Source organism: Carettochelys insculpta, chromosome 34, assembly GCF_033958435.1.
Source record: "Carettochelys insculpta isolate YL-2023 chromosome 34, ASM3395843v1, whole genome shotgun sequence".
Classification (NCBI taxonomy): Eukaryota; Metazoa; Chordata; order Testudines; family Carettochelyidae; genus Carettochelys; species Carettochelys insculpta.
In genome coordinates, this window is record NC_134170.1 from 1,453,022 (window position 1) to 1,480,998 (window position 27,977).

The window sequence follows — 27,977 nt, forward strand, 5'->3', positions numbered from 1 at the left end:
TGCCCCATAGCGTCCCAGACATCAGAGCCAGGCCCTGCCCCATAGCGTCCCAGGCACCAGGACCAGGCCCTGCCCCATAGCGCCCCAGGCACCAGGGCCAGGCCCTGCCCCAGAGCACCCCAGGCACCAGGGCCAGGCCCTGCCCCATAGCATCCCAGGCACCAGGACCAGGCCCTGCCCCATAGCGTCCCAGACATCAGAGCCAGGCCCTGCCCCATAGCGTCCCAGACATCAGAGCCAGGCCCTGCCCCATAGCGTCCCAGACATCAGAGCCAGGCCCTGCCCCATAGCATCCCAGGCACCAGAGCCAGGCCCTGTCCCATAGCGTCCCAGGCACCAGGACCAGGCCCTGCCCCAGAGCGCCCCAGGCACCAGGGCCAGGCCCTGCCCCATAGCATCCCAGGCACCAGGACCAGGCCCTGCCCCATAGCGCCCCAGGCACCAGGGCCAGGCCCTGCCCCATAGCACCCCAGGCACCAGGGCCAGGCCCTGCCTGCTGAGGGAGAGCTGTGGGTCCCACCCTGCCATGCCCCCTGCAGCACACGCCCCCATAGTGCTGCCCCAGCAGCCACCCAGCTGCAGGCCTTGGGGTGGGACGTGGCTCCACACTCTACACGAGAGGGGAGCGATCTCCCCTGGGCCTCGCACGAGAGGGGAGCGATCTCCCCTGGGCCTCGCACGAGAGGGGAGCGATCCCTCCCCAGGGCCTCGCACGAGAGGGAAGCGATCCCGCCCCAGGGCCTCGCACGAGAGGGAAGCGATCCCTCCCCAGGGCCTCGCACGAGAGGGAAGCGATCCGGCCCCAGGGCCTCGCACGAGAGGGAAGCGATCCCTCCCCAGGGCCTCGCACGAGAGGGAAGCGATCCGGCCCCAGGGCCTCGCACGAGAGGGAAGCGATCCCGCCCCAGGGCCTCGCACGAGAGGGAAGCGATCCCTCCCCAGGGCCTCGCACGAGAGGGAAGCGATCCGGCCCCAGGGCCTCGCACGAGAGGGGAGCGATCTCCCCTGGGCCTCGCACGAGAGGGGAGCGATCCCTCCCCAGGGCCTCGCACGAGAGGGAAGCGATCCCTCCCCAGGGCCTCGCACGAGAGGGAAGCGATCCCGCCCCAGGGCCTTGCACGAGAGGGAAGCGATCCCGCCCCAGGGCCTCGCACGAGAGGGAAGCGATCCCTCCCCAGGGCCTCGCACGAGAGGGAAGCGATCCCTCCCCAGGGCCTCACACGAGAGGGGAGCGATCCCTCCTCAGGGCCTTGCACGAGAGTGGAGCCTTCTCCCCGGGGTCTCGCACGAGAGGAGCATGACCCCCGTGCGTAGCACAAGGGCGTAAGGATTCCCTCACGCGCACACACCTTGCACGAGTGGCCCTGAAGCAGCTACACGATGTCCCGCCCTTTCACACCTCCTTCTCTGGCTATTGGCCAGCCGGGCTGTCGGTCTCGGTTTCGTGCCCGCCCACCGTGAGGTAACTTGTTCTGTGATTGGCAACCGGGGCTGTCGCTCTCAGGGAGTTCTCCCGCCTCCCCTGAGAGGGTTCGCCCTTCGATTGGCCAGCTGGGCTGTCGCTCTCGGTACGTTTCTCCCAGTGAGGCGCCGCAGGGCGATTCGCTCTCATTGGCCGCCTAGGACGTCACTCATTCCCTGCAACACGTGCCCCCTCATTGGCTGAGCCCTTTGAGCAGCTCCGCCCCCCCGTGCAAGACCGTACTAGCTTTCAACCGTTGCCGCCTTTTCAGGAAGCGGTGCACGAAGCCGGGGGCTGATAGGCGGAAGGGCTGTCAATCATATTAACGCCCGCCTCTCCCAGTGTGATTGGCTCAATCATGGCAGGCTTACCCCTCCAGCCTCTGAGCTGATTGGTCCGTCTCTACTTCCCCTTGTGATTGGGCCGGATAGTACTATCGCCACGCCCTTTCGGCTTGATCGACTGATCATTGGCTAAGAGGGCTGGCAGACGGCTCCAATCCTCTATGTGATTGGCCGAGCCTTTGATTCGTCCCGCCTCTGCTCTGTGGCTGGTCCAACAGCGCGAGCTACTGGAGGCCCGTGATTGGACGAACACAGGCATAAGCCTCACCCCTGAGGCGACGGGATTGGTCGCCGACCTGCGGCTCAGCCCCGCTCTCCGGAAGTCCGATTGGCTGTCAGGGGCGCCCGGCGAGGCCTCAATGGCCGGTCTCCCGCGCGCCCGCCCCCTACACTCTGATTGGCCCCCGCGCGGTTCCGGGCCCCGCCCCTTGGCTGAGTCTGGCTCCCCCGCGAGGCCGGGGCCGGTCATTCCGACAGCGGCGGCCGCGGCGAGCGCAGGCCACCGGATGGCGGCGGGCGAGGCGGAGCCGGCGCTGCCCCCGCCCCCCGCGTCCGGCGCCGAGCGCGCGCTGGAGGAGGCGGCGGCCTCGGGCCACCTGTGCCTGGCGGGGCGGCGGCTGCGGCTTTTCCCGGACGGCGCGGCGGAGCGCTGGGACCTTAGCGACACCACGCAGGCGGGTGAGGCCCCTCCCGCTCGCGCCCGGCCACGCCCCTCCCCGTGCCAACGGAACCCCCTCGCGCCCGGCCACGCCCCCTCCAACGGAACCCTCTCGCGCCCGGCCACGCCCCCTCCCCCTCCCAACGGAACCCCCTCGCGCCCGGCCACGCCCCCATCGCTCCCAACGGAACCCTCTCGCGCCCGGCCACGCCCCCATCGCTCCCAACGGAACCCCCTCGCGCCCGGCCACGCCCCCTCCCCCTCCCAACGGAACCCTCTCGCGCCCGGCCACGCCCCTTCTCGAATGGAACGCCCCGGTGCCTGGCCCCGCCCACTCGCTCCGATCTCTGTCCTTTTGTGCCTTTCCTGTGCCTAGAGTTCCCCCTCCCCCCAGTTCTGTGCCTTGACTCAACCTGGGCCCCTCTGGGAGGCCACGCCCCCTGCTCCCTCCCCCCTCCGGTGTGTCCTCCCCCCCACCCCCCAATAACGTAGCTTCTTCGGGGTCTGCGCCCTCAGTGCTGCTGGTCCCTGCAGCCGGGGGTCCCTCCGTGGGCAGGTCCTGCTGGGGGGTCCCCACTCGGCGCCCTCGGTGCTGCTGGGCCCTGCAGCCGGGGGTCCCTCCGTGGGCAGGTCCTGCTGGGGTATCCCCACTCGGCGCCCTCAGTGCTGCTGGGCCCTGCAGCCGGGGGTCCCTCCGTGGGCAGGTCCTGCTGGGGTATCCCCACTCGGCGCCCTCAGTGCTGCTGGGCCCTGCAGCCGGGGGTCCCTCCGTGGGCAGGTCCTGCTGGGGGGTCCCCACTCGGCACCCTCAGTGCTGCTGGGCCTGGCAGCCGGGGGTCCCTCCGTGGGCAGGTCCTGCTGGGGGGTCCCCACTCGGCGCCCTCGGTGCTGCTGGGCCCTGCAGCCGGGGGTCCCTCCGTGGGCAGGTCCTGCTGGGGGATCCCCACTCTGTGCCCTCAGTGCTGCTGGGCCCTGCAGCCGGGGGTCCCTCCGTGGGCAGGCCTTGCTGGGCGATCCCCACTCGGCGCCCTCGGTGCTGCTGGGCCCTGCAGCCGGGGGTCCCTCCGTGGGCAGGTCCTTCTGGGGGGTCCCCACTCGGCGCCCTCGGTGCTGCTGGGCCCTGCAGCCAGGGGTCCCTCCGTGGGCAGGTCCTTCTGGGGGGTCCCCACTCGGCGCCTCAGTGCTGCTGGGCCCTGCAGCTGGGGGTCCCTCCATGGGCAGGCCTTGCTGGGTGATCCACCCTCGGCACCCTGGGCGCAGCCCAGCTGGCTTGTCCTAAACAGTTCCTACTGGGCCCTGCCCCCGCCGCTTCCTCCTCAGGCAGCTGAGACAACGCAGTGCCAGGCACAGCTGGGCCCTTTGTGTGCTGGTGACTGGCGCTGGTCAGCAGTGCCTGGCCTGGGGGCTCTGGGAGTTTGGTGGGCCACGGAACCTGGTTCTGGCCAGGCCCAGTCGGTGTCGCTAGGTGTGCCTTCGTTAGATGAGCTTCCAGCGAAACAGCGCTGACGCAAGTGACTCAGTGGCTTGTTCATTGGCCAAGCGGGGCTGGAGAGGAGTGTGATGGTGACTCCAGGATTGTGGGGGCCCTGTGGTGCAGACAGCAGGCAGGAATTGAAGCTCACTGTCCTGAATTCCCACATCACCCTTTGTGCCCCTGAGGCTGGCCCTTCTCTCCCTGGCACCGGTCTCCAACGTGGTGTCAGTCCATCTGGATTTATACTGCAACGGAGGGAGTGGTTAACTGGACTTGGAGCCAGGACTCCTGGGTTCTCTCCCCGGCACTGGGAGGGAAGTGGGGGCTGGTGGTTAGAGTAGGGGGTGGGAGCCAGGGCTCCTGGGTTCTCTCCCTGGCACTGGGAGGGCAGTGGGGGCTGGTGCTTAGAGCAGGGGCCGGGAGCCAGGACTCCTGGGTTCTCTCCCCGGCACTGGGAGGGAAGTGGGGGCTGGTGGTTAGAGCAGGTGGCCGGGAGCCAGGACTCCTGGGTTCCCTGTCTAACTGTACCCTAGATGAGCTGGGCGAGCCAAGGCTAGTCACTTCCGCTCGCTATGTCACGCACAGCTGAGGTGGCTCTGTTCCCTTTTCCGCGGAGCCCAGCAGCGGGCAAGCGTTGCAGTGTGTCAGAGCTGCATGGCAGGGGTAGGGGGTTGCTCTGCTCCTGTACTTCAGTGCCTTTGGCAGTGACCCACACCATGGCTCTTTGCCTCCCCTCCCTGCTGGTTTCTGGCAACAGAGCCACCCTTGCACTTGGGGTGGGGGGTGGGGGTGCTCTGGCAAAGCCCTGCTGCGGGCGTAACCCTGGAGCGCCTCCTGCCCCAGGGAAGGCGAGGCTGGCTGCAGGCTGGGACGGGCAGCAGCTGCCTTGACTATGAGGCCCACCAGACCGGAGCCCCTCGGGCGGAGGCCTGTTTCCATGGTGTTTGGGGAGTGCAGGGACGGGGCTGGGCGCCCCCAGGAGATCCCACACGTCTGTGCCTGGGCCCGGACTCACCTGCCCTGTTAGCAGCTGTGCCATTGCCTCAGCCCCAGTCAGGTGGCTGTGAGTCTGTTCCTCTTTGCTCCGCTTTTGCCGTGCCCCTGGCCTGCTGCCAAGCCAGCACTGCAGCCGCTGAGCTCCGCCAGCTGCCAGGCCAGGCCCCAGGGCGGGGGTGCCAGTTTTCTGCCTTGCTCTGCCCTGGCACGGGGAGCCCAGCCCCGTGAAGGGAAGGAGGCCGTTGCAGCAGGCACTGAGCGTGAGATGCTGCACGTTCATTCAGTCGCCGGTTCCTCTGCCCCCGAGTCATGGCTTCCGACTCCCCAGCCAGGAGCAGACTGATCTGCCCCATTGCCCCCCTTCCAGATGGCACAGCCAGCGGGGCTGGGAGGTCACTGCTGGGGCATCAGCGGCGAGTCTCAGAGCATGCGGCGACGGGTCTGTGGCATTGCTTGTGGTGGGCGGGGGAAACTGAGGCAGAGGAGGAAGGATTTCCCCGGAGGGGGCTTGTCTTAGGAGTTTTGGGCCTACTGTGTGGCTCGCTTGGCAGATGTGGGGAAAGTGAGGCAGAGGAGGAAGGGTTTCCCTGGAGGGGGACGTATCTCAGGAGTTTTGGGCCTGCTGTGTGGCTCGCTTGGCAGATGTGGGGAAAGTGAGGCACAGGAGGAAGGGTTTCCCCGGAGGGGGACGTATCTCAGGAGTTTTGGGCCTGCTGTGTGGCTCGCTTGGCAGATGTGGGGAAAGTGAGGCAGAGGAGGAAGGGTTTCTCCGGAGGGGGACGTATCTCAGGAGTTTTGGGCCTGCTGTGTGGCTTGCTTGGCAGATGCGGGGAAACTGAGGCACAGGAGGAAGACTTCCCCGGGGGCTCCCTGCTGAGCGGCGTGTGTCGTCTTTGGCAGATGTGGGGAAGTGCCAAGAGCCAGCACTTGGCGCAGGCGGCAGATCCAGGTTTGGGGAGCGGGGGCCAGGCGCGACCTCCTGTGCGTCACCAGCCCCACGCGTGGCCAAGTAGAGAGGGCCGCTCCAGTCGGCTGCTGACCCTGGGGGGAATGCCCATGACCCTGGGGGCCGGCGGCTGGATCTGGATCACGTGGTGGGAGCTCCGGGCAGGGCAGCCCAGTTGTGCCCCCCACCCACGTCCGATTGGCTTACTCGTGCCTCAGTTTCTCCCCCGTGGGAAAGGCCGTGAATGGTGGCTGCAGAAGGTGCCTCTGGCTGGGAGTGAGACGTCAGCAAAGCCAGGTGTGATTCAGGGCTGGAAGGAGAGTGGCTGATTGCTGAAGGCGCTCCAAGGGAGGGGACCGGTTCCCCTCCCAGCTGCCGCCGGCAGCAGAGCCCCAGCACGGCAGCTGGGCTGTCGGTCCCAGACAAGAGCCCAAGCCTTGCTCCGGATGCCAGGCAGTCCTGCGGGAACGGGGGCCTCTGCCTCCCCCTCCGCAAGGGGTCTGTCATTTCCGTGCTGAGGGGATTCGCAGGCAGCTGCTGGGCCACTCGCCCCGAGCATCCTCCCAGAGGTAGGGCGAGGGATGAGCCTCTTGTGCATGTGGGGAAACTGAGGCAACTGAGGGCAGCCAGCTTCCTCCAAGGTCACGCAGGGAGTTGCTGGAGCAGGACAGCTGCCCCGTGTCGTTCTCCTAGCTGAGCTCCCCCCTACCAACATACATGGGGGAGCCTGTGTGATGGGGTTTGGGGGTCCCCCTGCACTGCACCCCGTCCGCAGGCAGGAGAGACTCTCACTCAGCAGGTACAGCAGGAGGTTTATTAGGCAACAGAGGCCCAGTTTCTCACAGAAGCGTCAGTACAGCCGGCAGAGACGGTCCTTCCAACCCGTCCTGGGGAGAGGAGCCCCTCTGGGGTGCAGCTTCCCCCCTCGCCAGGCTGGCTGCCCCGCAGCTCCCTCTCCCCCAGCTTCTCACTGCCGCCTCTGATTGAAACCCAGCTCGGTTCCTCCCTGCTCTGTGCTCAGGGCAGAGGTGTTACCTGCCAGCCCAGGGTCATCCTTAGCCGCTGGGAGCTGCTCTGTCTATCACACACACATCCAGCCTGACTCACACATGCACTCCCCCAGCTCCTTCACAGCCTGCAACCCCGGTGCTCAGACCCCCGTCGTCCTCGCCCCATGGAGCCCCACGCTGCAGGCCAGCCTACAGCGCCGGCACTGTGACCCCGTCTCCCTCGCGGGAGACAGACGGCGCCTGGTTTGCCGTAGGGCCAGGACCGCCCTCTCTCCGCGCGTTACCCCGGTACTCTCCCTGCCAGGAAGTCCCCTTCTCATCTTGCCTAGGCGCCCCCGGGCCCTGCCCCACCCCAGCCGGCAGGGAGAACAGGAGGGCTGGTGGCTGAGGGGGACAGCGCAGAACAGGCTTGTCCGCACATCAGGACAATCCATCAGGGGACGGGCCCCGGCCCCCCAGGCAGCCCCGAAATCCCCTGGCTCTGCAGAGGTGGGTGTGGTGCCTGGGGAACGTGAGGCACCCACGCGGGGTGCAGCATCCCTGGCCCCTCGCGTGGCCACGCCAGCGGAACCGTTCGCCCCCGTCAGCTGCCGGCCGCCTGAAACGGGAACTGGGGCCTTGTGCAAGGTGCGGGCTGGGGGAGGTGCTGGTGCAACCTCGTGCATAGCTGGGGGCGGGGCGGGGCTGGCCTGGCCTGGCCTGCGGGTGGGAGGCTGAGGAGACCCTGGCGCCCTGCTCCCCCTCCCCCCTCGTGGGGTCTCCCCCGCCCAGCCCCTGGCAGGGTGTTCCCTCCCCCCGGCAGCTGGAGGAGAACCCGGGCAGCAGGCGGTGGGAGCAGGAGCAGCGCCCACACCCCACCAGCGCTGCCGCCTCGCAAGCCACATCCTGCCGCCTGCTCGCAGGGAGCATTGCCACAGCTCGGCATGGCACGGCACGGCCACGCCCTGCCAGGCTCCCGTGGGCCCCACCAGCTGCTCCCTGCCTTTGGGGTGCATCACCCGCGTTCTCTGGTGGCCGAGCGCTGGGACGGCCCGGCTGGTTCGCAGGGGCCCGAGAGTCTGGCGATTCCCGGCTCCCGACCCCCGGCTGCCCTGTCCTGCCACGCGGCGCTCAGCTCGGCGCAGCGCCTGGGCCTGGCAGCCAGAGGCGTGGGCGGGGAAGTCCCAGTCTCCCAGGGCCTGGCCCGTGGTGCTGTCGCCTTTCCGAAGGACCCGGCAGGTCTGGGTCTGGCTCAGTGGCACCTCTCCCGTGTGCTTCGGTGCGGCGTGGCTCCGAATCGGTGTCTCCTCCAGCCAGCCGCCGAGCAGCTGCCACGGGCACGTAGGGAGCCAGCCATCTTGGGGATGAAGCCGGTGCTGTGCGCTGGGTGGCTCTGCCTGCCTGCCACAGGGCTCGTCCGCATCCCAGGGCCGGTAACCACCTGCTGGGACAGAGACCGGCTAACAATGCTGGCAGGCCAGGGGCCTCAGAGGGAAACTGAGGCAGGGCCGCTGTTGTGGGGAGCCGGCCAGAGCTCCGAGTGGCCGTATGCTCTGTACGTGGCCTTCCCCTGCCCCATTCTCTGGCGAGCCAGCTCCAAGCTGGCCCTCAAGGTCGTGGCTATTTTTAGTTGGCTCTGTAGAGTGGGGGAGGGTCCCCCCGCTCCCCCAGCTCAGCTGTCCCTGGCCCGCCTGCCCTGGGCCGGGGGGAGCCGACACCCCTGGAGGGGCCAGGTCCTGCCCCACTCCCTGCCCCTGAGCCAGCCAGTCCTGCCCTGGGCCAGGGGAGCCGGCGCCCCTGGAGGGGCCAGGCCCTGCCCCACTCCCTGCCCCTGAGCCAGCCAGTCCTGCCCTGGGCCGGGGGAGCCGGCGCCCCTGGAGGGGCCAGGCCCTGCCCCACTCCCTGCCCCTGAGCCAGCCAGTCCTACCCTGGGCCGGGGGAGCCGGCGCCCCTGGAGGGGCCAGGCCCTGCCCCATTCCCACCCCCTGAGCCAGCCAGTCCTGCCCTGGGCCGGGGGAGCCGGCGCCCCTGGAGGGGCCAGGCCCTGCCCCATTCCCACCCCCTGAGCCAGCCAGTCCTGCCCTGGGCCGGGGGGAGCCGGCGCCCCTGGAGGGGCCAGGCCCTGCCCCACTCCCTGCCCCTGAGCCGGCCAGTCCTACCCTGGGCCGGGGGAGCCGGCGCCCCTGGAGGGGCCAGGCCCTGCCCCATTCCCTGCCCCTGAGCCGGCCAGTCCTGCCCTGGGCCAGGGGAGCCGGTGCCCCTGGAGGGGCCAGGCCCTGCCCCACTCCCTGCCCCTGAGCCGGCCAGTCCTACCCTGGGCCGGGGGAGCCGGCGCCCCTGGAGGGGCCAGGCCCTGCCCCATTCCCTGCCCCTGAGCCGGCCAGTCCTGCCCTGGGCCAGGGGAGCCGGTGCCCCTGGAGGGGCCAGGCCCTGCCCCACTCCCTGCCCCTGAGCCAGCCAGTCCTGCCCTGGGCCAGGGGAGCCGGTGCCCCTGGAGGGGCCAGGCCCTGCCCCACTCCCTGCCCCTGAGCCAGCCAGTCCTGCCCTGGGCCGGGGGAGCCGGCGCCCCTGGAGGGGCCAGGCCCTGCCCCACTCCCTGCCCCTGAGCCAGCCAGCCCTGCCCTGGGCCGGGGGAGCCGGCGCCCCTAGAGGGGACAGGCCCTGCCCCATTCCCACCCCCTGAGCCAGCCAGCCCTGCCCTGGGCCGGGGGAGCCGGCGCCCCTAGAGGGGACAGGCCCTGCCCCATTCCCACCCCCTGAGCCAGCCAGTCCTGCCCTGGGCCGGGGGAGCTGGTGCCCCTAGAGGGGACAGGCCCTGTACCGCAGGCAGCTGGCTGGCAGCTCTGAGCCCCACTGGCCCTCACTGGTGGGTTATTTATGGCTGGGGAGCGTCTCTCCTGCCCCCAGCCCGTGGAATGTGGCGGGAGCTGCCCCCGGCTCTCCCCGAGCAGGGGAACATCGGCTCTTTATTTTTAGCCACAGCTGGTGCGTGGGCGAGCTGGGCCCTGCCACCCCTCCCCTGCGCTGTCTGGGGGGCGGCTCGCTGCCCCCGCCCCCCCGGGCTGTCCGTGACGCTGGCAGGTGGGTGTGTGCGCGCCTGGGGCCCTGCTGCTGGTGCGGCTGCAGCCCCGAGCTGTGCTTGTCCGCACGCGATCCTGCAGGGCGAGGGCCCAGGGCGGGCAGCCAGCATGGGGCACCGGAGCGCCCCATTTGTACCGCCCGCTGGGTCCTGGGCCGGGCACAGCCGAGCCGATGGTCGCCCCTCGGCCGGGCAGCGGAGGCCGCCGGTGCCCGAAGCAAACGGCGCTGTGGGTGAAATGGGCGTTTGCCGGGCAATGCCGGCCCCTCCCCAGGCGGGGGCCTTTGGCCGGGCGCGCTGCCCGCGTAGGGTCCGCGGGGGAGGTTTCCTCGGCCGTGTTCGTGAAGCCAGGCCTGTTTCTCGTAACGCGCGTGCGGGGCACTGCTTTAGCCGCAGCTGATCCATCACACACCCACCCGCCCGCCGTCTTGTCACCAACGTCCCTGGCCAGGCAGGGGAGCCGATCCGGATCCCTCGTCTGACGGTCACCAGACCAGAGCCAGGGCTGCCCTGCGGGAGCCCCTCTCGTGTTCCACTCTCCACCAGTTCAGCAGCCCTGGCACCTGCTGCTGCCTCCTTCGGCATGTGTGTGTCTGGCTGGGACGTTGCAGGATTTTACAATGAACGGGCGAACCCCCCGGCACCCTCTGCTGACCCCTGAGCCCCGGGGAGGTGTGGGGGCAGCTGGGGGGCGCTGAGCCGGCTGGCGCCGCTCGTGTGGGCGCAGCGTTTGCGTGGGGCGTTACCGGGTCCCTGCCCCGGGCCCAGGGAGGTGTGGGGGCAGCTGGGGGGCACTGAGCCGGCTGGCGCCACTCGTGTGGGCGCAGCGTTTGCATGGGGCGTTACCGGGTCCCTGCCCCGGGCCCAGGGAGGTGTGGGGGCAGCTGGGGGGCACTGAGCTGGCTGGCGCCGCTCGTGTGGGCGCAGCGTTTCCATGGGGCGTTACCAGGTCCCTGCCCCGGGCCCAGGGAGGTGTGGGGGCAGCTGGGGGGCACTGAGCCAGCTGGTGCCGCGCGTGTGGGCGCAGCGTTTCCGTGGGGCATTTGTGGGTCCCTGCCCCGGACTGAGGGAGGTGTGGGGGCAGCTGGGGGGCACTGAGCCAGCTGGCGCTGCTCGTGTGGGCGCAGCATTTCCGTGGGGCGTTACCGGGTCCCTGCCCCGGACCAAGGGAGGTGTGGGGGCAGCTGGGGGGCGCTGAGCCGGCTGGCGCCGCGCGTGTGGGCGCAGCGTTTGCGTGGGGTGTTACCGGGTCCCTGCCCCGGACCGAGGGTGGTGTGGGGGCAGCTGGGGGGCGCTGAGCCGGCTGGCTCCGCGCGTGGGCGCAGCGTTTGCGTGGGGCGTTACCAGGGTCGGGTCCAGGCTGGCACATGAAATGTTACTGTGGCAGAGCTCAAAGGGAGGTGGGGTGACCTATTGTGAAAGGTCCCCAGCAGGTACGTGACTCCCACTCACAGCTGAGGAATTTGGCTGTGAACACACAACCCAGCAGAGGCGACGGCCGACTGCCTGAAAAGGCCGTGGTCGGGTGAGCGGCTCCCCGGACAGGCTCCATCCCGGACGTGCTTCCCCAGGGGAGAACAAGGGGGCTCCCTCCACATGGGCACCGAGGGGGTCCTGGGGTTCCCCCGGCTCTGCCCTCACTCTGCTCCCAGCGGGCAGGAGGACGGCCGAGCAGAGGCCAGACCCCGGGGACTTGGCCAAGCAGCGAGTCCATCAGCTGCAGCGGGATCGCAGTAACAATTTCTCTCCTGATGTGTCTCTCAGCCCCTCTGTCCCTCCCCCACAGATCTTTCCCGCAACCGCTTCGCCGAGGTGCCCGAGGACGCCTGCCACCTGGTCTCCCTGGAGGGGCTGAGTCTGTACCACAACTGCCTACGCAGCCTCCCGCCGGCCATTGCCAACCTGCAGGCCCTCACCTACCTGAACCTCAGGTACAGTCGCCCACGCTCTGGGCTCGGGGCTGGTCACGGCCCTTACCTGGGGGGTCCAGCCCCCTGGGCCCCTGCCTGGCCCTTTCCCAGAGGCGGGAGGTCTGGCCCCAGGGGCTCCTGCCTGGCCCTTACCTGGGGGTCTGGCTCTGTGGGCCCCTGCCTGGTCCTTACCTTGGGGAAGGACAGGTCTGGTCCCCCCAGGCCCCTGCTGGGGAAATCTTGTCTCCTGCTGTCTTCGTGCCCCGGGCTGGGCCCTGCCCCTGCCATCTCGGGGGGTCCCGTGTTCCAGCAGTGCAGCCCTTTGGGGGCCTGGACCCCACAGCCTGGCCAGCCGTCTCCTTCTCCCGCAGCCGGAACCAGCTCACCTCCCTCCCGGCCTGCCTCTGCCGCCTGCCCCTCAAAGTCCTCATCGCCAGCAACAACAAGCTGGCCTCGCTGCCCCCGGAGCTGGGCGCCCTGAACGCCCTGCGCCAGCTGGTGAGTGGGGCAGCCGCTCACTGGGGACCCCTCTGCAGCTGGGCGCAGGCCAGGGAAACCCAGTGTGCGAGGGAGCGCTGTGGGGGGCCAGCAGCGGGGCAGGGCCCCAGGGCGGCACTAAGGGACCTCTCTCCAGGCAGGGAGCAGGGTGGGGCACTCAGTAGGGGGTGTCTCCGCTGTGGGGTGGGGAGCATGGCAGGGGGCGCTCTCCCCAGAAAGGGGTGGGGGCTGAGCAGGGGGCGCTGTGGGTCAGAGAATGGGGCAGGGGCGCTGTGGGTCAGGGAGCATGGCAGGGCCTAGCAGGGAGTGCTGTGGGGCAGGGCACTCAGCAGGGGGTGCTCTCCCCAGGCAGGCACAGGGGCAGGGAGAGGGGTGGGGGTTGAGCAGGGGGCGCTGTGGGTCAGGGAGAGGGGCGGGGCCCAGTGGGGGTGTGATGGGGTTCAGGGGTCCCCCTGCACTGCACCCCGCCCGCTGGCAGGAGAGACTCTCACTCAGCAGGTACAACAGCAGGTTTATTAGGCAACAGATGCCCAGTTTCTCACAGAAGCGACAGCACAGCAGCCAGAGACAGTCCTTCCAACCCGTCCTGGGGAGAGGAGCCCGAGGGGAGCCCCTCTGGGGTGTAGCTTTCCGCCTCCTCCGGCTGGCTGCCCTCCAGCTCTCTCTCCCCCAGCCTCTAACTGCCGCCTCCCACCCCATTCAAAACCCAGCTCGGCTCCTCCCTCCTCTTTGTTCAGGCAGAGGTGTTACCTGCCAGTTGTAGCCCCAGGGTCATCCTTAGCCACTGGGAGCTGCTGCTTGCCTCAGACATCCAGCCTGACTCACACATGCACCCCCCCCCCCACTCCATCACAGGGGGCGCTGCAGAGCAGGGAGCTGGGGGACTCTCCCCGTGTGGGCAGGGCTGTGGGGCAGGGAGCAGGCGGGAGCTGTACCTGGGCGGGCAGGGAGCGGGGAGGAAGCTGTACCTGGGCGGGCAGGGCTGCTGGGGGGTGGGGCTCTCCCCAGGCAGGGCTGTGGGGCAGGGAGCCGGGGGGGGGGCTGTACCTGGGCAGGCAGGCCTGTGGGGCAGGGAGCGGGGGGGTGCTGTACCCGGGCGGGCAGGGCTGTGGGGCGAGGGGCGGGGGGGGGCGGGCTCTGGTGGGGCAGGGAGCCGGGGGGGGGCCCTGTGCTGGGTGTCCCGGCCCCTCCCCCCCCGGCCCAGCCACAGGAGCTGAAGGTGGCGCCGTGGGGTGGTCAGGGGCGGCGTTCTCCCCCAGCCGGGCCCCTCTGATGGCTGCTCCCCTCAGGACGTGAGCTGCAACGAGCTGCAGGCGCTGCCGGCCAGCGTGGGCCAGCTGGAGTCCCTGCGCGACCTCCGCCTGCGGCGCAACCGGCTCACGGCCCTCCCCGAAGGTCAGTGCCCCAGGGTGGGCGTAGGACTCTCCGGCCCATGCAGCGCGGGTGGCAGCCACGGCCCCCACTCCGGCGAGGCTGGCTTGCTGGTCCTCGAGCGCTGCCGCCGACAGCTGACTTCCCCGCGGGGCCGGGGCCGGGGCCGGCAGTGCTGAGTGGCGCCAGGGGCCGAGGGAGGCTGGCTGGGGCCGCGCTCACCGGGGCCATCTGCCCCCAGAGCTGTCGGAGCTGCCCCTGGTGCGCCTGGACTTCTCCTGCAACCGCGTGGCCCGCATCCCCGTCTGCTACCGGCACTTGCAGCACCTGCAGACCATCCTGCTGGACAACAACCCCCTGCAGTCCCCGCCCGCCCAGGTGAGCCGGCACAGGGCCCGCCGAGAGGCCGCTCTGCTGAGCGCGGACGGGCAGGGCAGGAGCTCACACGGCCCCCTCACCCACAGGCAATGGGGCTTTTCGTGGGGGCAGCAGCCACAGTCTGTCTGTCTCTCTCCCCAGATCTGCCTGAAAGGTAAAGTCCACATCTTCAAATACCTCAACCTGGAGGCCTGCAGCAAAACGGGGCCAGACCTGGCTGATCTCGCCCGGGCCAGCCGGCCCACCGGCTTCAGCACCTGGTAAGGGAGTCTCGCCGGGGCCCTGGGCTCAGCCAGGCGCCGCTGGGTGTCACTCTGCCTGGTGTTCCAGCCCACCTCGGTGCGAAGCCAGCCAGCTCCTCCACCAGAAGAGCTAGCAAGGAGCGACCTAGGGCAGGGGCCGGGAGCCAGGAGTCCTGGGTTCTCTCCCCAGCACTGGGAGGGCAGTGGGGGCTGGTGGTTAGAGCAGGGGGTGGGAGCCAGGACTCCTGGGTTCTCTCCCCAGCGCTGGGAGGGCAGTGGGGACTGGTGGTTAGAGCAGGGGCTGGGAGCCAGGACTCCTGGGTTCTCTCCCCGGTGCTGGGAGGGCAGTGGGGGCTGGTGGTTAGAGCAGGGGGCGGGAGCCAGGACTCCTGGGTTCTCTCCCCAGTGCTCTCAGGGCAGTGAGGCCTGGCGGTTAGAGCAGGGGGCCGGGAGCCAGGACTGCTGGGTTCTCTCCCCGGTGCTGGGGGGGCAGGGGGGACTGGTGGTTAGAGCAGGGGCAGGGAGCCAGGACTCCTGGGTTCTCTCCCCGGCGCTGGGAGGGCAGTGGGGGCTGGTGGTTAGAGCAGGGGCTGGGAGCCAGGACTCCTGGGTTCTCTCCCCGGCGCTGGGAGGGCAGTGAGGGCTGGCAGTTAGAGCAGGGGGTGGGAGCCAGGACTGCTGGGTTCTCTCCCCGGCACTGGGAGGGCAGTGGGGGCTGGTGGTTAGAGCAGGGGGTGGGAGCCAGGACTCCTGGGTTCTCTCCCCAGGGCAGTGGGGCTGGTGGTTAGAGCAGGGGGTGGGAGCCAGGACTCCTGGGTTCTCTCCCCAGGGCAGGGGGCGCTGGTGGTTACAGCAGGGGGTGGGAGCCAGGACTCCTGGGTTCTCTCCCCAGGGCAGTGGGGCTGGTGGTTAGAGCAGGGGGTGGGAGCCAGGACTCCTGGGTTCTCTCCCTGGCGCTGGGAGGGCAGTGGGGGCTGGCGGTTAGAGCAGGGGGCCGGGGAGGGAGCTGCCCTCCTCCCCTGCATCCTGGGCTGATCCTGTTGTGTCCTGGGCACATTCCCCTGAGGGTCTCAGAGCAGTGCTCCCCCGCCCACCTCTCTGCCCCTCAGCCTGTCGGACGAGTTCTACCCTGGCCGGCAGTATGGCGGCCTGGACTCCGGCTTCAACAGCGTTGACAGCGGCAGTAAGCGCTGGTCTGGCAATGAGGTACGACATGGGGCCCTGCGGCTGGCGCCGGGTGGGGTGGGTCGGGTCAGTGCCCTGTGCCCAGGCGGGGTGGGTCGGTGCCTGGCAGTACCAGCCTCACCCGCCCCCTCCGCTCTCAGTCCACAGATGAGTTCTCTGACCTGTCGTTCCGCGTCACGGAGCTGGTGCGGGATCCCCGGCAGGCGAAGGAGAAGCGGGACAGGGCAGGTGAGCACCGGGGCCTGACTCAGCCATCCCCCCGCCAGCCCTGTGCCCGCTGCCGGGCCTTCCCCCGCCCGGCCCCTCTGCCGCCTGTCTCCTGTTGCGGCTCTGTGTGCCAGGCAGTCCCACCACTGCCACAGCCGACCTGTCCCCCTGCAGCCACCGCCGACCTGGAGCTCGACTTCATCGACAGTAGCCTGGAGGAGGAGGAGACACCCAAGCTGGAGAGCAGCTCGCGGAGTCCGGCCCTGCCAGAGGTACAGGGGAGGCTGCTCCGGGGAGAGACTCACTGCGGGGAGGTGGGGGGCGACCACAGCTCCCAGGATGCACTGCTGTGCTGGGGAGAGACTCAGTGCGGCAGGGGGGGGGGGCGGGGATCCACAGCTCCCAGGATGCACTGCTGTGCCAGGGAGAGAGAGAGTGCGGGGGCCGGGGGGGGCGGGGATCCACAGCTCCCAGGATGCACTGCTGTGCCGGGGAGAGACTCAGTGCGGCGGGGGGGGCGGGGATCCACAGCTCCCAGGATACACTGCTGTGCTGGGGAGAGACTCAGTGCGGCGGGGGGGGGGGGGCGGACCACAGCTCCCAGGATGCACTGCTGTGCTGGGGAGAGACTCAGTGCGGCGGGGGGGGGGGCGAACCACAGCTCCCAGGATGCGCTGCTGTGCTGGGGAGAGACTCAGTGCGGGGGCGGGGGGGGCGGGGATCCACAGCTCCCAGGATGCACTGCTGTGCCGGGGAGAGAGAGAGTGCGGGGGGGCGACCACAGCTCCCAGGATGCACTGCTGTGCCGGGGAGAGACTCAGTGCGGCGGGGGGGGGCGGGGATCCACAGCTCCCAGGATGCACTGCTGTGCTGGGGAGAGACTCAGTGCGGCGGGGGGGGGGGCGGACCACAGCTCCCAGGATGCACTGCTGTGCTGGGGAGAGACTCAGTGCGGGGGCGGGGGGGGCGGGGATCCACAGCTCCCAGGATGCACTGCTGTGCCGGGGAGAGAGAGAGTGCGGGGGGGCGACCACAGCTCCCAGGATGCACTGCTGTGCCGGGGAGAGACTCAGTGCGGCGGGGGGGGCGGGGATCCACAGCTCCCAGGATGCACTGCTGTGCTGGGGAGAGACTCAGTGCGGCGGGGGGGGGGGGGGGCGGACCACAGCTCCCAGGATGCACTGCTGTGCTGGGGAGAGACTCAGTGCGGGGGCGGGGGGGGCGGGGATCCACAGCTCCCAGGATGCACTGCTGTGCCGGGGAGAGAGAGAGTGCGGGGGGGCGGACCACAGCTCCCAGGATGCACTGCTGTGCCGGGGAGAGAGAGAGTGCGGGGGGGGCGGACCACAGCTCCCAGGATGCACTGCTGTGCCGGGGAGAGAGTGAGTGCGGGGGGGCGACCACAGCTCCCAGGATGCGCTGCTGTGCCGGGGGGAGAGTGAGTGGGGGGGGGCGACCACAGCTCCCAGAATGTGCTGCTGTGTGGGGGAGAGACTCAGTGCGGGGGTGGGGGGGAACCACAGCTCCCAGGATGCGCTGCTGTGTGGGGGAGAGACTCAGTGCGGGGGGGGGGGGGGGAACCACAGCTCCCAGGATGCGCTGCTGTGTGGGGGAGAGACTCAGTGCAGGGAGAACCACAGCTCCCAGGATGCGCTGCTGTGTGGGGGAGAGACTCAGTGCAGGGAGAACCACAGCTCCCAGGATGCGCTGCTGTGTGGGGGAGAGACTCAGTGCGGGGTGGGGGGGGAACCACAGCTCCCAGGATGCGCTGCTGTGTGGGGGAGAGACTCAGTGCGGGGGGGGGGGGACGGACCACAGCTCCCAGGATGCACTGCTGTGTGGGGGAGAGACTCAGTGCGGGGGGGGGGGGAACCACAGCTCCCAGGATGCGCTGCTGTGTGGGGGAGAGACTCAGTGCAGGGAGAACCACAGCTCCCAGGATGCGCTGCTGTGTGGGGGAGAGACTCAGTGCGGGGGGGGGGGGGGGGGAACCACAGCTCCCAGGATGCGCTGCTGTGTGGGGGAGAGACTCAGTGCGGGGGGGGGGGACGGACCACAGCTCCCAGGATGCGCTGCTGTGTGGGGGAGAGACTCAGTGCGGGGGGGGGGGGGGAACCACAGCTCCCAGGATGCGCTGCTGTGTGGGGGAGAGACTCAGTGCAGGGAGAACCACAGCTTCCAGGATGCGCTGCTGTGTGGGGGAGAGACTCAGTGCGGGGGGGCGGTGGGGGGGAACTACAGCTCCCAGGATGTGCTGCTGTGCGTGGCACCTCTTGGCTGCCCCCGTTCTAGTGGGTGCTGCCCCCGGAGGGCTGGGGCGGAACTGGCTGCATGGCGCAGGGGCGGTGCCCTGGGCCCCAAACGGGGCTGTGGCCCCCCCAGGCCCAGAGAATTTGGATTTTCTGGCAAAGCTTCAAATCCCGAGATGTCGCCCACCAGCCCCTGCTGCGCGGCCTCTCGGGAGCTGTGTCCCACCGTGTGTCACCGCCCAGCGCCCCGGGGCGCGCTCGGAACCTGCACAACATCTCCCCCACGGCCTGTGACGGGCCCAGGGCCGCAGGCAGGAGGGACTCTCACCCAGCAGGTAGAACGGGAGGTTTAGGAGGCGGCAGAGCCCAGCTCAGCACAGAGGGGTCAGTACAGCTGGCAGAGACAGTCATTCCAACCCGTCCTGGGGAGAGGAGCCCGAGGGGGGCCCCTCTGGGGTGCAGCTTCCGCCCGCGCCAGGCTGGCTGCCCTCCAGCTCCCTCTCCCCCCAGCTTCTCACTGCCGCTCCCATTCCAACCCAGCTCGGCTCCTCCCTGCTCTGTGCTCAGGGCAGAGGTGTTACCTGCCAGCCTAGGGTACAGCCCAGGGGTCATCCTTAGCCGCTGGGAGCTGCTCTGCCCCTCACACACATCCAGCCTGAGTCTCACACGTGCACCCCTCCACTCCATCACAGGGGCATTCTGGCAGTCCCTGGCCACAGTGCATCCTGGGAGATGGAGTTTTCAGGGTCAGTTTCAGTGGAGGCCAGAGGATCCTGCCAACATTGGGGGGGTGTGATGGGGTTTTGGGGTCCCCCAAGCTCTGCACCCTGTCCGCAGGCAGGAGAGTCTCTCACTCAGCAGGAGAACAGCGGGTTTATTAGCCGACAGGACACAGCATCGTACAGAGGAGTCAGTACACCCGGCAGAGACAGGCAGTCCCATCCATGTTGGGGAGAGGAGGCCCCGAGGGGCCCCCAGAGCTGGGGCCTGGCCCCATTTTTTGTTTCTTTCTCTCTTAGCCCAGACTCTTTGCTTCCTAACTCCCAGTTCCAATTCAAACCCCTCAGGCTCCACCTCCTCCTTTGTCTGCAGTACAAAGGTGTTACCTGGTCATCAAGGTTACCCTCAGCAGGAGCCCCCCACCCTCTGTGAGCCACTCACATACACATGGGTATCCCCCACTCCATCACAGGGGGACACAACTGTGGGGCAGGGAAGTAGCAGCTGGCCCTGGGGAGGGACCATCAGCGCACCAGTGGAATCTGCAGGGATCTGGGAGCCAGGACTCCTGGGTTCTCTCCCTGGCGCTGGGAGGGCAGTGGGGGCTGGTGCGTAGAGCAGGGGCTGGGAGCCAGGACTCCTGGGTTCTCTCCCCGGGGCTGGGAGGGCAGTGGGGGCTGGTGGTTACAGCAGGGGGTGGGAGCTAGGACTCCTGGGTTCTCTCCCCGGGGCTGGGAGGGCAGTGGGGGCTGGTGGTTAGAGCAGGGGGTGGGAGCCAGGACTCCTGGGTGCTTTCCCTGGCGCTGGTGGTTAGAGCAGGGGGTGGGAGCTAGGACTCCTGGGTTCTCTCCCCGGCGCTGGGAGGGCAGTGAGGGCTGGTGGTTAGAGCAGGGGGTGGGAGCCAGGACTCCTGGGTTCTCTCCCTGGCGCTGGGAGGGCAGTGGGGGCTGGTGCGTAGAGCAGGGGCTGGGAGCCAGGACTCCTGGGTTCTCTCCCCGGGGCTGGGAGGGCAGTGGGGGCTGGTGGTTAGAGCAGGGGGTGGGAGCTAGGACTCCTGGGTTCTCTCCCCGGCGCTGGGAGGGCAGTGGGGGCTGGTGGTCAGAGCAGGGGGTGGGAGCCAGGACTCCTGGGTTCTCTCCCCCGTGCTGGGAGGGCAGTGGGGGCTGGTGGTTAGAGCAGGGGGTGGGAGCCAGGACTCCTGGGTTCTTTCCCCGGAGCTGGGAGGGCAGTGGGGGCTGGTGGTTAGAGCAGGGGGTGGGAGCCAGGACTCCTGGGTTCTCTCCCCGGCGCTGGGAGGGCAGCGGGGGCTGGTGGGTAGAGCAGGGGCTGGGAGCCAGGACTCCTGGGTTCTCTCCCCGGCGCTGGGAGGGCAGTGGGGGCTGGTGGTTAGAGCAGGGGGTGGGTGCCAGGACTCCTGGGTTCTCTCCCCAGCACTGGGAGGGCAGCAGGGGCTGGTGGGTAGAGCAGGGGGCCGGGAGCCAGGACTCCTGGGTTCTCTCCCGGGCGCTGGGGGGCAGCGGGGGCTGGTGGTTAGAGCAGGGGGCGGGAGCCAGGACTCCTGGGGTCTCTCCCCAGCACTGGGAGGGCAGTGGGGGCTGGTGGTTGGAGCAGGGGGCGGGAGCCAGGACTCCTGGGTTCTCTCCCCGGCGCTGGGAGGGCAGTGGGGGCTGGTGGTTAGAGCAGGGGCCGGGAGCCAGGACTCCTGGGTTCTCTCCCCGGCGCTGGGAGGGCAGTGGGGGCTGGTGGTTAGAGAAGGGGGCCGGGAGCCAGGACTCCTGGGTTCTCTCCCCGGCGCTGGGAGGGCAGTGGGGGCTGGTGGTTAGAGCAGGGGCCGGGAGCCAGGACTCCTGGGTTCTCTCCCCGGCGCTGGGAGGGCAGTGGGGGCTGGTGGTTAGAGCAGGGGGTGGGAGCCAGGACTCCTGGGTTCTCTCCCCGGCGCTGGGAGGGCAGTGGGGGCTGGTGGTTAGAGCAGGGGGTGGGAGCCAGGACTCCTGGGTTCTCTCCCCGGCGCTGGGAGGGCAGTGGGGGCTGGTGGTTAGAGCAGGGGCCGGGAGCCAGGACTCCTGGGTTCTCTCCCCGGCGCTGGGAGGGCAGTGGGGGCTGGTGGTTAGAGCAGGGGCCGGGAGCCAGGACTCCTGGGTTCTCTCCCCGGCGCTCGGAGGGCAGTGGGGGCTGGTGGTTAGAGCAGGGGGGCCGGGAGCCAGGACTCCTGGGTTCTCTCCCCGGCGCTGGGAGGGCAGTGGGGGCTGGTGGTTAGAGCAGGGGCCGGGAGCCAGGACTCCTGGGTTCTCTCCCCGGCGCTGGGAGGGCAGTGGGGGCTGGTGGTTAGAGCAGGGGCCGGGAGCCAGGACTCCTGGGTTCTCTCCCCGGCGCTGGGAGGGCAGTGGGGGCTGGTGGTTAGAGCAGGGGCTGGGAGCCCGGACTCCTGGGTTCTCTCTTATTTTTTTCCGTGTTCCTAGGAGAAGCAGAAAACAGAGAAGAGTTTTTCCCAGAAAACTGATGTTGGAGACAAGGAGTTGAATACCAGGTGAGCAGGAGCTGCTGAGGGCCTGTTGCATAACAGGCGAGGGGTCCTTGTGTCCCCAGCCGCCCCGCCCTGCCCCGCTGCACCCTAGAGGTGGGCGCATCTCAGCGCCGGGGGAAAGGTCCCTGTGTTGCCGGCCGCCCCGCCCCGCCCCGCCCCAGAGGTGGGCACAGATTTGAACTCAGGCCCTGGAGCAGCACCAGCCGGGAGCAGTGGGATTGTTGCTCTCAGCCGCAGCAGTAGGTTGTTAGCCTCTCGGATTCGCCCCTCCCCAGAGAGGCATCACCCCGGCTGGCCTGTCCAAACTGGCACGTCTCTACCGTTCCCCCAGGCCCTGTGTGGGGCCCAGCCCCCCCCGGGAGGAGCCCCCCAGTGAGGAGCGGCGGCGCCCCGAGACCCTGCAGCTGTGGCAGGAGCGGGAGCGGCAGCAGCAGGTACTGCGGAGCCAGGCGCTGGAGAAGCGGGACAGGTATGAGGGGGCCGGGCCGGGCCGCAAGGGCCGGGGTGTGTCGGCTTCTGGCCTCCTGACCCTCGGCGTCTCCTCCAGCCTCCTGCGGACGGCGCCCAGAGGTGGGACCGGCACGGTGCAGAGCCCGGCGGCCAGCAGGTGAGTCCCGACCCCACCGGCCCTGCGCGGAGTCAGCGCCGTCTGACGCTCTGCAGCGTCCCTCACCTGCCTCTCTCCCCAGCGCCCCGGTGGAGCCCAGCAGCAGCCGCCTCTCCCCAAGGAAACCGCCGCCCCAGGTGAGGGGGCCGGGGGAGCAGGGGCTGGGGCGGGGGAAGTGGAGCCCACGGGATGCAGGCTGATACCACCCAACCCCCGTCTGTTTCAGCCTGCGGAGCAGCCAGCCGGCACCCCCAGCCCGAGGTCCCCAGCGCACATGCCCCGGCAGCAGGGTGAGTCAGGTGGGGCCAGCTCCCCTCCAGCAGAGGCACAGGGCTGGGAGCCAGGACTCCTGGGTTCTCTCCCTGGCACTGGGGGGCAGTGGGGGCTGGTGGTTAGAGCAGGGGGCGGGAGCCAGGACTCCTGGGTTCTCTCCCCGGTGCTGGGAGGGCAGTGGGGGCTGGTGGTTAGAGCAGGGGGTGGGAGCCAGGACTCCTGGGTTCTCTCCCCGGCGCTGGGAGGGCAGCGGGGGCTGGTGGGTAGAGCAGGGGGCGGGAGCCAGGACTCCTGGGTTCTCTCCCCGGCGCTGGGAGGGCAGTGGGGGCTGGTGGTTAGAGCAGGGGCGGGAGCCAGGACTCCTGGGTTCTCTCCCTGGCGCTGGGAGGGCAGTGGGGGCTGGTGGTTAGAGCAGGGGGCGGGAGCCAGGACTCCTGGGTTCTCTCCCTGGCACTGGGAGGGCAGTGGGGGCTGGTGGTTAGAGGAGGGGCGGGAGCCAGGACTCCTGGGTTCTCTCCCTGGCACTGGGAGGGCAGTGGGGGCTGGTGGTTAGAGGAGGGGTGGGAGCCAGGACTCCTGGGTTCTCTCCCTGGCACTGGGAGGGCAGTGGGGGCTGGTGGTTAGAGGAGGGGTGGGAGCCAGGACTCCTGGGTTCTCTCCCTGGCACTGGGAGGGCAGTGGGGGCTGGTGGTTAGAGCAGGGGTGGGAGCCAGGACTCCTGGGTTCTCTCCCCGGCGCTGGGAGGGCAGTGGGGGCTGGTGGTTAGAGCAGGGGGCGGGAGCCAGGATTCCTGGGTTCTCTCCCCGGAGCTGGGTGGGCAGTGGGGGCTGGTGGTTAGAGCAGGGGGTGGGAGCCAGGACTCCTGGGTTCTCTCCCCGGCGCTGGGAGGGCAGTGGGGGCTGGTGGGTAGAGCAGGGGGCGGGAGCCAGGACTCCTGGGTTCTCTCCCCGGCGCTGGGAGGGCAGTGGGGGCTGGTGGTTAGAGCAGGGGGGCCGGGAGCCGGGACTCCTGGGTTCCCTCCCTGGCGCTGGCAGGGGACACATGTCCCACTGGGGCAGCTGATCTAGGCCCCAGGGTGCAGCTGTCCGTAGGCCGGGCCAGGGGGCACCATGGGGTCTGAGCTCCCCTCTCTCCCCACAGACCCCCTCACCGCACAGACCCCCAGTCCGGTGGGAAGGGAGCCTGGCTCAGCCCCGAAGCCCTCCAGCTTCCTCTTCCGCTCTGCCTCGCGTGGCGCCATCCGTCCTGGCTCTGGTAGGTGGCCCCTGCCCGGCCCCTGCCCCCGCAACGCTGTCAGCCGGGGCCTGGCCCCTGCCACACCAGGCCATGCGCTGCCCACTGAGTCGTGGTCTCCCTCCCCAGCCAGCGGCCCCCCCGACATCTCGGCGGCCCCTCTGCGCCTGCGGGCCGGCTCCCAGGGCCTGGACGAGAAGGAGCTGACAGCCCAGTTACGCCAGGTACGGAGCCCCAAGTCCTGTACCCCCGGCCAGCTCCCTCCCACAGCACCAGCATGTGCCGGGTGGGAGCCAGGGCCCTGGGCTCTGCGAGCGCCCAGATTCCCCTTCCCCCTAGAGCCCCGGTAACGGGAGGGGAAACCGAGGCACCACCTGATTTCTCCAAAATATTCCCACTTCAGGAAACCCCCTGTGATGGGGTTCTGGGGTCCCCCAAGCTCTGCACCCTGTCCGCAGGCAGGAGAGTCTCTCACTTAGCAGGAGAACAGCAGGTTTATTCGCCGACAGGACACAGCATCGTACAGAGGAGTCAGTACAGCCGGCAGAGACAGCCAGTCCCATCCATGTTGGGGAGAGGAGGCCCCGAGGGGCCCCCAGAGCTGGGGCCTGGCCCCCTCCTTTGTCTCTCTCTCTCTCCCAGCCCAGACCAACTGTTTCCAACTCCCAGTTCCAATTCAAACCCCTCAGGCTCCACCTCCTCCTTTGTCTGCAGTACAAAGGTGTTACCTGGTCGTCAGGGTTACCCTCAGCAGGAGCCCCACACCCTCTGTGAGCCCCCCCCCCCCCCCCACACACACACACACACACACAGAGGTATCCCCCACTCCATCACATCTCTCCCCCCTTCCAGACCGAACTGAGCGGGGTCACTCAGCCGGTGACCTGGGGAAGTTTGGGGCCCTCCCCTTGTGATTGGGCATCAGCTGTACCCTCAGTGCTCCCCTTGATGTGCACCACCTCCATGTCATAATCGTGCTGGGGGAGGCTCCAACTCAGGAGCTTGGTATTGGCCCTTTTCATGTGATGCAGCCGGGCAAGTCCCTTTAGTTCCCTCAGGTTGGTCGGTCTCCCTGCTTCTGTCTCTGGTCCATTAGCCACGTTCTCAAGTTGGGCAGGGAGAGCCCATACAGATGCTGCACCACCAACAGATCAAATAGTTCTTTTCTGGTCTGGGCCCTGCCCTGTTTGCCCACCAGCCCATACAGCTGCTCCAGCCAATGTTTGGAATTCAGATACAGTCCAGTAAAGGAAGGTACAAATGCTTCCACCCTTGGCATTTAGCCAGACCACCAAAATGGCTGTGTGCCTCAGTTTCCCCTTCCATGCCACACAACAGGTTTGGAATGTTCCTCCTTATGTGAGAGGTTGCAAGACTACTTACAGGGAACAATGGTGACATTTCAGAGTTACGGACTCCTTCAACATACAACTCATGCTTCTACATCCATGTCATCATGTCACATGGCTCTTTCCAAACATTCAGTACATGGTACAATTCTACAGCTTTTGGTAGCAGCACCCCTTGGTTACAGCAGTCAGCGTGAGTAACAGAACAAACCCATTGCAACTGTACACTTACGTTGCTCTTTGGTAGACCACAACCTTTGTGCAACATCCTTGAGAATCTGGTATTTTGCGGCTCAATGGCTGAGGCCTTTCTTAGCACCATCAAGTTCTAATCTTCTCTCTTGCCCCCTGGGGTGGAAATTTGATCTCTCTGGCTGTGCCCTCCCTTCTAACAAGAGCTGGGCCATTGATAATCTCAGGGAGACGGCCCCCTCCCAGCCAGCCTGGAAATTTGCAAACCAAACTGCTTTCTGAGAGTTGTTTTGTGAGTCCCAGACGCAGAATCCACATGGAGGAATCCCTGTTTATCCCTTACTGGCCCACCAGGACCACAGCTCCTTTGTTCTTTCCCCTCCAACTACTGCCTCCCCATGGAATCAGAAGTGGAGTCCAGTATACGAATATAAGTGTTTCCACCATCTGGAGATGGGGAATTGCTGGCCCTCTCCTGCATCCTACAGAGACTGACTGTGCAGCTGTTTTACTTGGTTCTCACAGGGCTGCTCACACTCCCTGATAGTTTTCACTTTACTTGCATCAACTTCCAATTCCTGAGAAACTTTTACCCTGCCTGCTTTGGACCCTTGCAGAGCACAGCCAGTGGTTTCACACTCAGGCAGGTCCTGGCCATCAGGAGCTGAAACAAACTTCTCCCCAGGCAAAGGACTGGCTCTGGTGCTTACAGACAAGCACCTTTCCTGTTCACTCTCCTTCACCTCACTCCCATTGTCTGCAGTCCCCACAGACGGGTCAGGAAAAGTTTCAGGGAAATTTTCTTCCTCAAGAGCTCCCCCAAACAATAACTCACCCCTGTCTGGCTCCACAGGGGCACTGCTCCCTTGAGCCACAACCAGCTCCTGGGTTTCACCTACACCCAGGATCACTTCTGGCCCATCAGGCAGATTTCCACGTAATCCCCCTCTAGGCAGACAGCCAGTACCACCGGACAGAAGGTTACGGTCCCTTTCCTCCCTTCTGCTGCCAGCTCCTTTATCTTCATCAGTCAGCATAATTCCATTGCCCGTCTGTTCTTGTGTCCTGGCTAGAGGATGACTCCGGTAGGACAGAGTCCTCTCACCCACTCCCAGTAACACCTCAGCATCAGGCAAAGAACAAGTACCAGAATCGTCTGGTCTCTGGGATTCCCTGATGATACTAACTGGATTAGACCGAGTTAAAGCATCATCCCCCCTGAGAGACACTGAGGTAGGCCCACTTCCCATCTGGGCTTCAGCTGCCCTCAGATCCAGCTCTGGGATCTTAGCACCATCTCCAGCCCCCGCAGGCTCAGGCAAAGGAGTCACTTCCCCAGAAGCAGAAGCACTTTTCTTGCACCAAGGACCAGTGTCCTTAGCAGGGATACCACTGCCCATCCCAGAGCCATTCCCTCTGCTCCAGCCCCCATGGCTGGGTTTAGGCACACCTGGAATGCTCTTTTCTGGTGGTTCCTTCTCCAGCCACCCTAGGCTGGTGAATATTCCTCAGACAATGGGCTAGTTTCCTCATTGGCACCTTTTCCAAACGCAGGCTCTGCTCTCTCCCCAGGCTGCTGCTGCTGCTGTTCAACACAGACAGACAATGGGAGACACTCTCTCCTTTGTCCCAGCCCCCCGGCTGGTCTCCACACACACACAGAAGGTGAAGCAGCTTCTCTCACAGACAACTTGCCATTCCCAGTGGACCAGCTGCTTTCCTGCACAGACACACAGGCACCTTCCTCGGCCCAGGCCTGGAAAACTTTTCGCAGGTCTGTCTTGGCCACTAGTAGACGATGGGGTGGAATCGCTCCTTCCCTCCTTGAGCTGTGGCAGGCCACTCGGTTCAGAACTCCATGCAGTCCAGGGTTCCCTGCCCCGATCTGGGCTCACCTCTGCAGGATTTTCCTTAACCCTCAGCTCTGCCACTGCACATCCACGCTGCCTTGTCCAGCTTCTTTAATCTCGATTCAGTTTCCAGGCGCTGCCACTTCACAGCGGAGTTGCTCAGCGTGGTTGCAGGCTCTCAGGCTGATGCCCTCTGCACCCCACGATTCCTGGAAGAATTCCTTCAGTGTGCCAGGCTCCTTGCGGGTCACAAGCTGCCCGGGGTTAGGCCGTAGGCCCCTCTGCCCTCTGGGACCAACTCCAACAGACTCTCAGAGGAACCCCTTCTTCAGTGTGACACCCGCTCTCAAGGGCCATGAGCACCCTGTCTCGGGAAGAACTCATTCAGCGTCAGCTTCCTTGTGGGTCACTTGTTCCTGGGGGTTGGGCTCTCGGCCCCTCCACCTTCTGGGACCGACTCCAACAGATTCCCAGGAGTAACCCCTCCTCAGGTGTGACACCCCCTCTCGAGGACCACAACCACAGTTGCTCGGGTTCGGCCGCAGGCCCCTCTGCCTTGGGAAACTGCACCTCACTGCCCGTCAGCACACCTGGGTCTCTCAGGCCCCTCTTCTTCTTCCGTGGCGCCCGTCACTTACTACTGGATGCTCCATCCTCGGGGTGCAGAACATCCACTCCTGACACCAGTGTGATGGGGTTCTGGGGTTCCCCAAGCTCTGCACCCTGTCCGCAGGCAGGAGAGTCTCTCACTCAGCAGGAGAACAGCAGGTTTATTAGCTGACAGGACACAGCATCGTACAGAGGAGTCAGTACAGCCGGCAGAGACAGCCAGTCCCATCCATGTTGGGGAGAGGAGGCCCCGAGGGGCCCCCAGAGCTGGGGCCTGGCCCCCTCCTTTGTCTCTCTCTCTCTCCCAGCCCAGACTAACTGCTTCCAACTCCCAGTTCCAATTCAAACCCCTCAGGCTCCACCTCCTCCTTTGTCTGCAGTACAAAGGTGTTACCTGGTTGTCAGGGTTACCCTCAACAGGAGCCCCACACCCTCTGTGAGCCACACACACACACACACACACAGACAGACAGACAGACAGACAGACAGACAGAGGTATCCCCCACTCCATCACACCCCCACCCCGCCCCGAAAGCTTTGCTGCAACCCTGCGCCTGAGGCACAAAATGGGGCCTAGTGGTTACAGTGGGTGGGTACTAGGAGCCAGGACTCCTGGGTTCTCTCCCCAGCGC

General features: G+C 67.4%; 1 protein-coding gene across 11 annotated transcripts in view; it reads left to right on the forward strand.

Moving 5' to 3' along the window:
* The first annotated feature begins 2,236 nt into the window (after window positions 1-2,236).
* The window catches only part of LRCH4 (leucine rich repeats and calponin homology domain containing 4), a 40,595-nt gene continuing 14,854 nt past the window's right edge, over window positions 2,237-27,977 (forward strand). For 10 of the 11 annotated variants that reach the window (XR_012643100.1, XR_012643102.1, XR_012643103.1 and 7 more), the window contains exons 1-16: window positions 2,238-2,484; window positions 11,735-11,879; window positions 12,230-12,356; window positions 13,646-13,751; window positions 13,969-14,105; window positions 14,247-14,365; window positions 15,457-15,553; window positions 15,673-15,760; window positions 15,914-16,011; window positions 21,168-21,235; window positions 21,564-21,701; window positions 21,780-21,839; window positions 21,922-21,976; window positions 22,066-22,129; window positions 23,253-23,366; window positions 23,475-23,569. Coding sequence is in view for 2 of the 11 variants with exons in the window: in XM_074983001.1 (XP_074839102.1) it covers window positions 2,313-2,484; window positions 11,735-11,879; window positions 12,230-12,356; window positions 13,646-13,751; window positions 13,969-14,105; window positions 14,247-14,365; window positions 15,457-15,553; window positions 15,673-15,760; window positions 15,914-16,011; window positions 21,168-21,235; window positions 21,564-21,701; window positions 21,780-21,839; window positions 21,922-21,976; window positions 22,066-22,129; window positions 23,253-23,366; window positions 23,475-23,569 (1,683 nt within the window). In the remaining 9 variants the exon portion in view is untranslated. Of the gene's footprint in view, window positions 2,485-11,734; window positions 11,880-12,229; window positions 12,357-13,645; window positions 13,752-13,968; window positions 14,106-14,246; window positions 14,366-15,456; window positions 15,554-15,672; window positions 15,761-15,913; window positions 16,012-21,167; window positions 21,236-21,563; window positions 21,702-21,779; window positions 21,840-21,921; window positions 21,977-22,065; window positions 22,130-23,252; window positions 23,367-23,474; window positions 23,570-27,977 lie in introns of all 11 variants that reach the window. The other variant, XR_012643107.1, reaches the window with a different exon arrangement.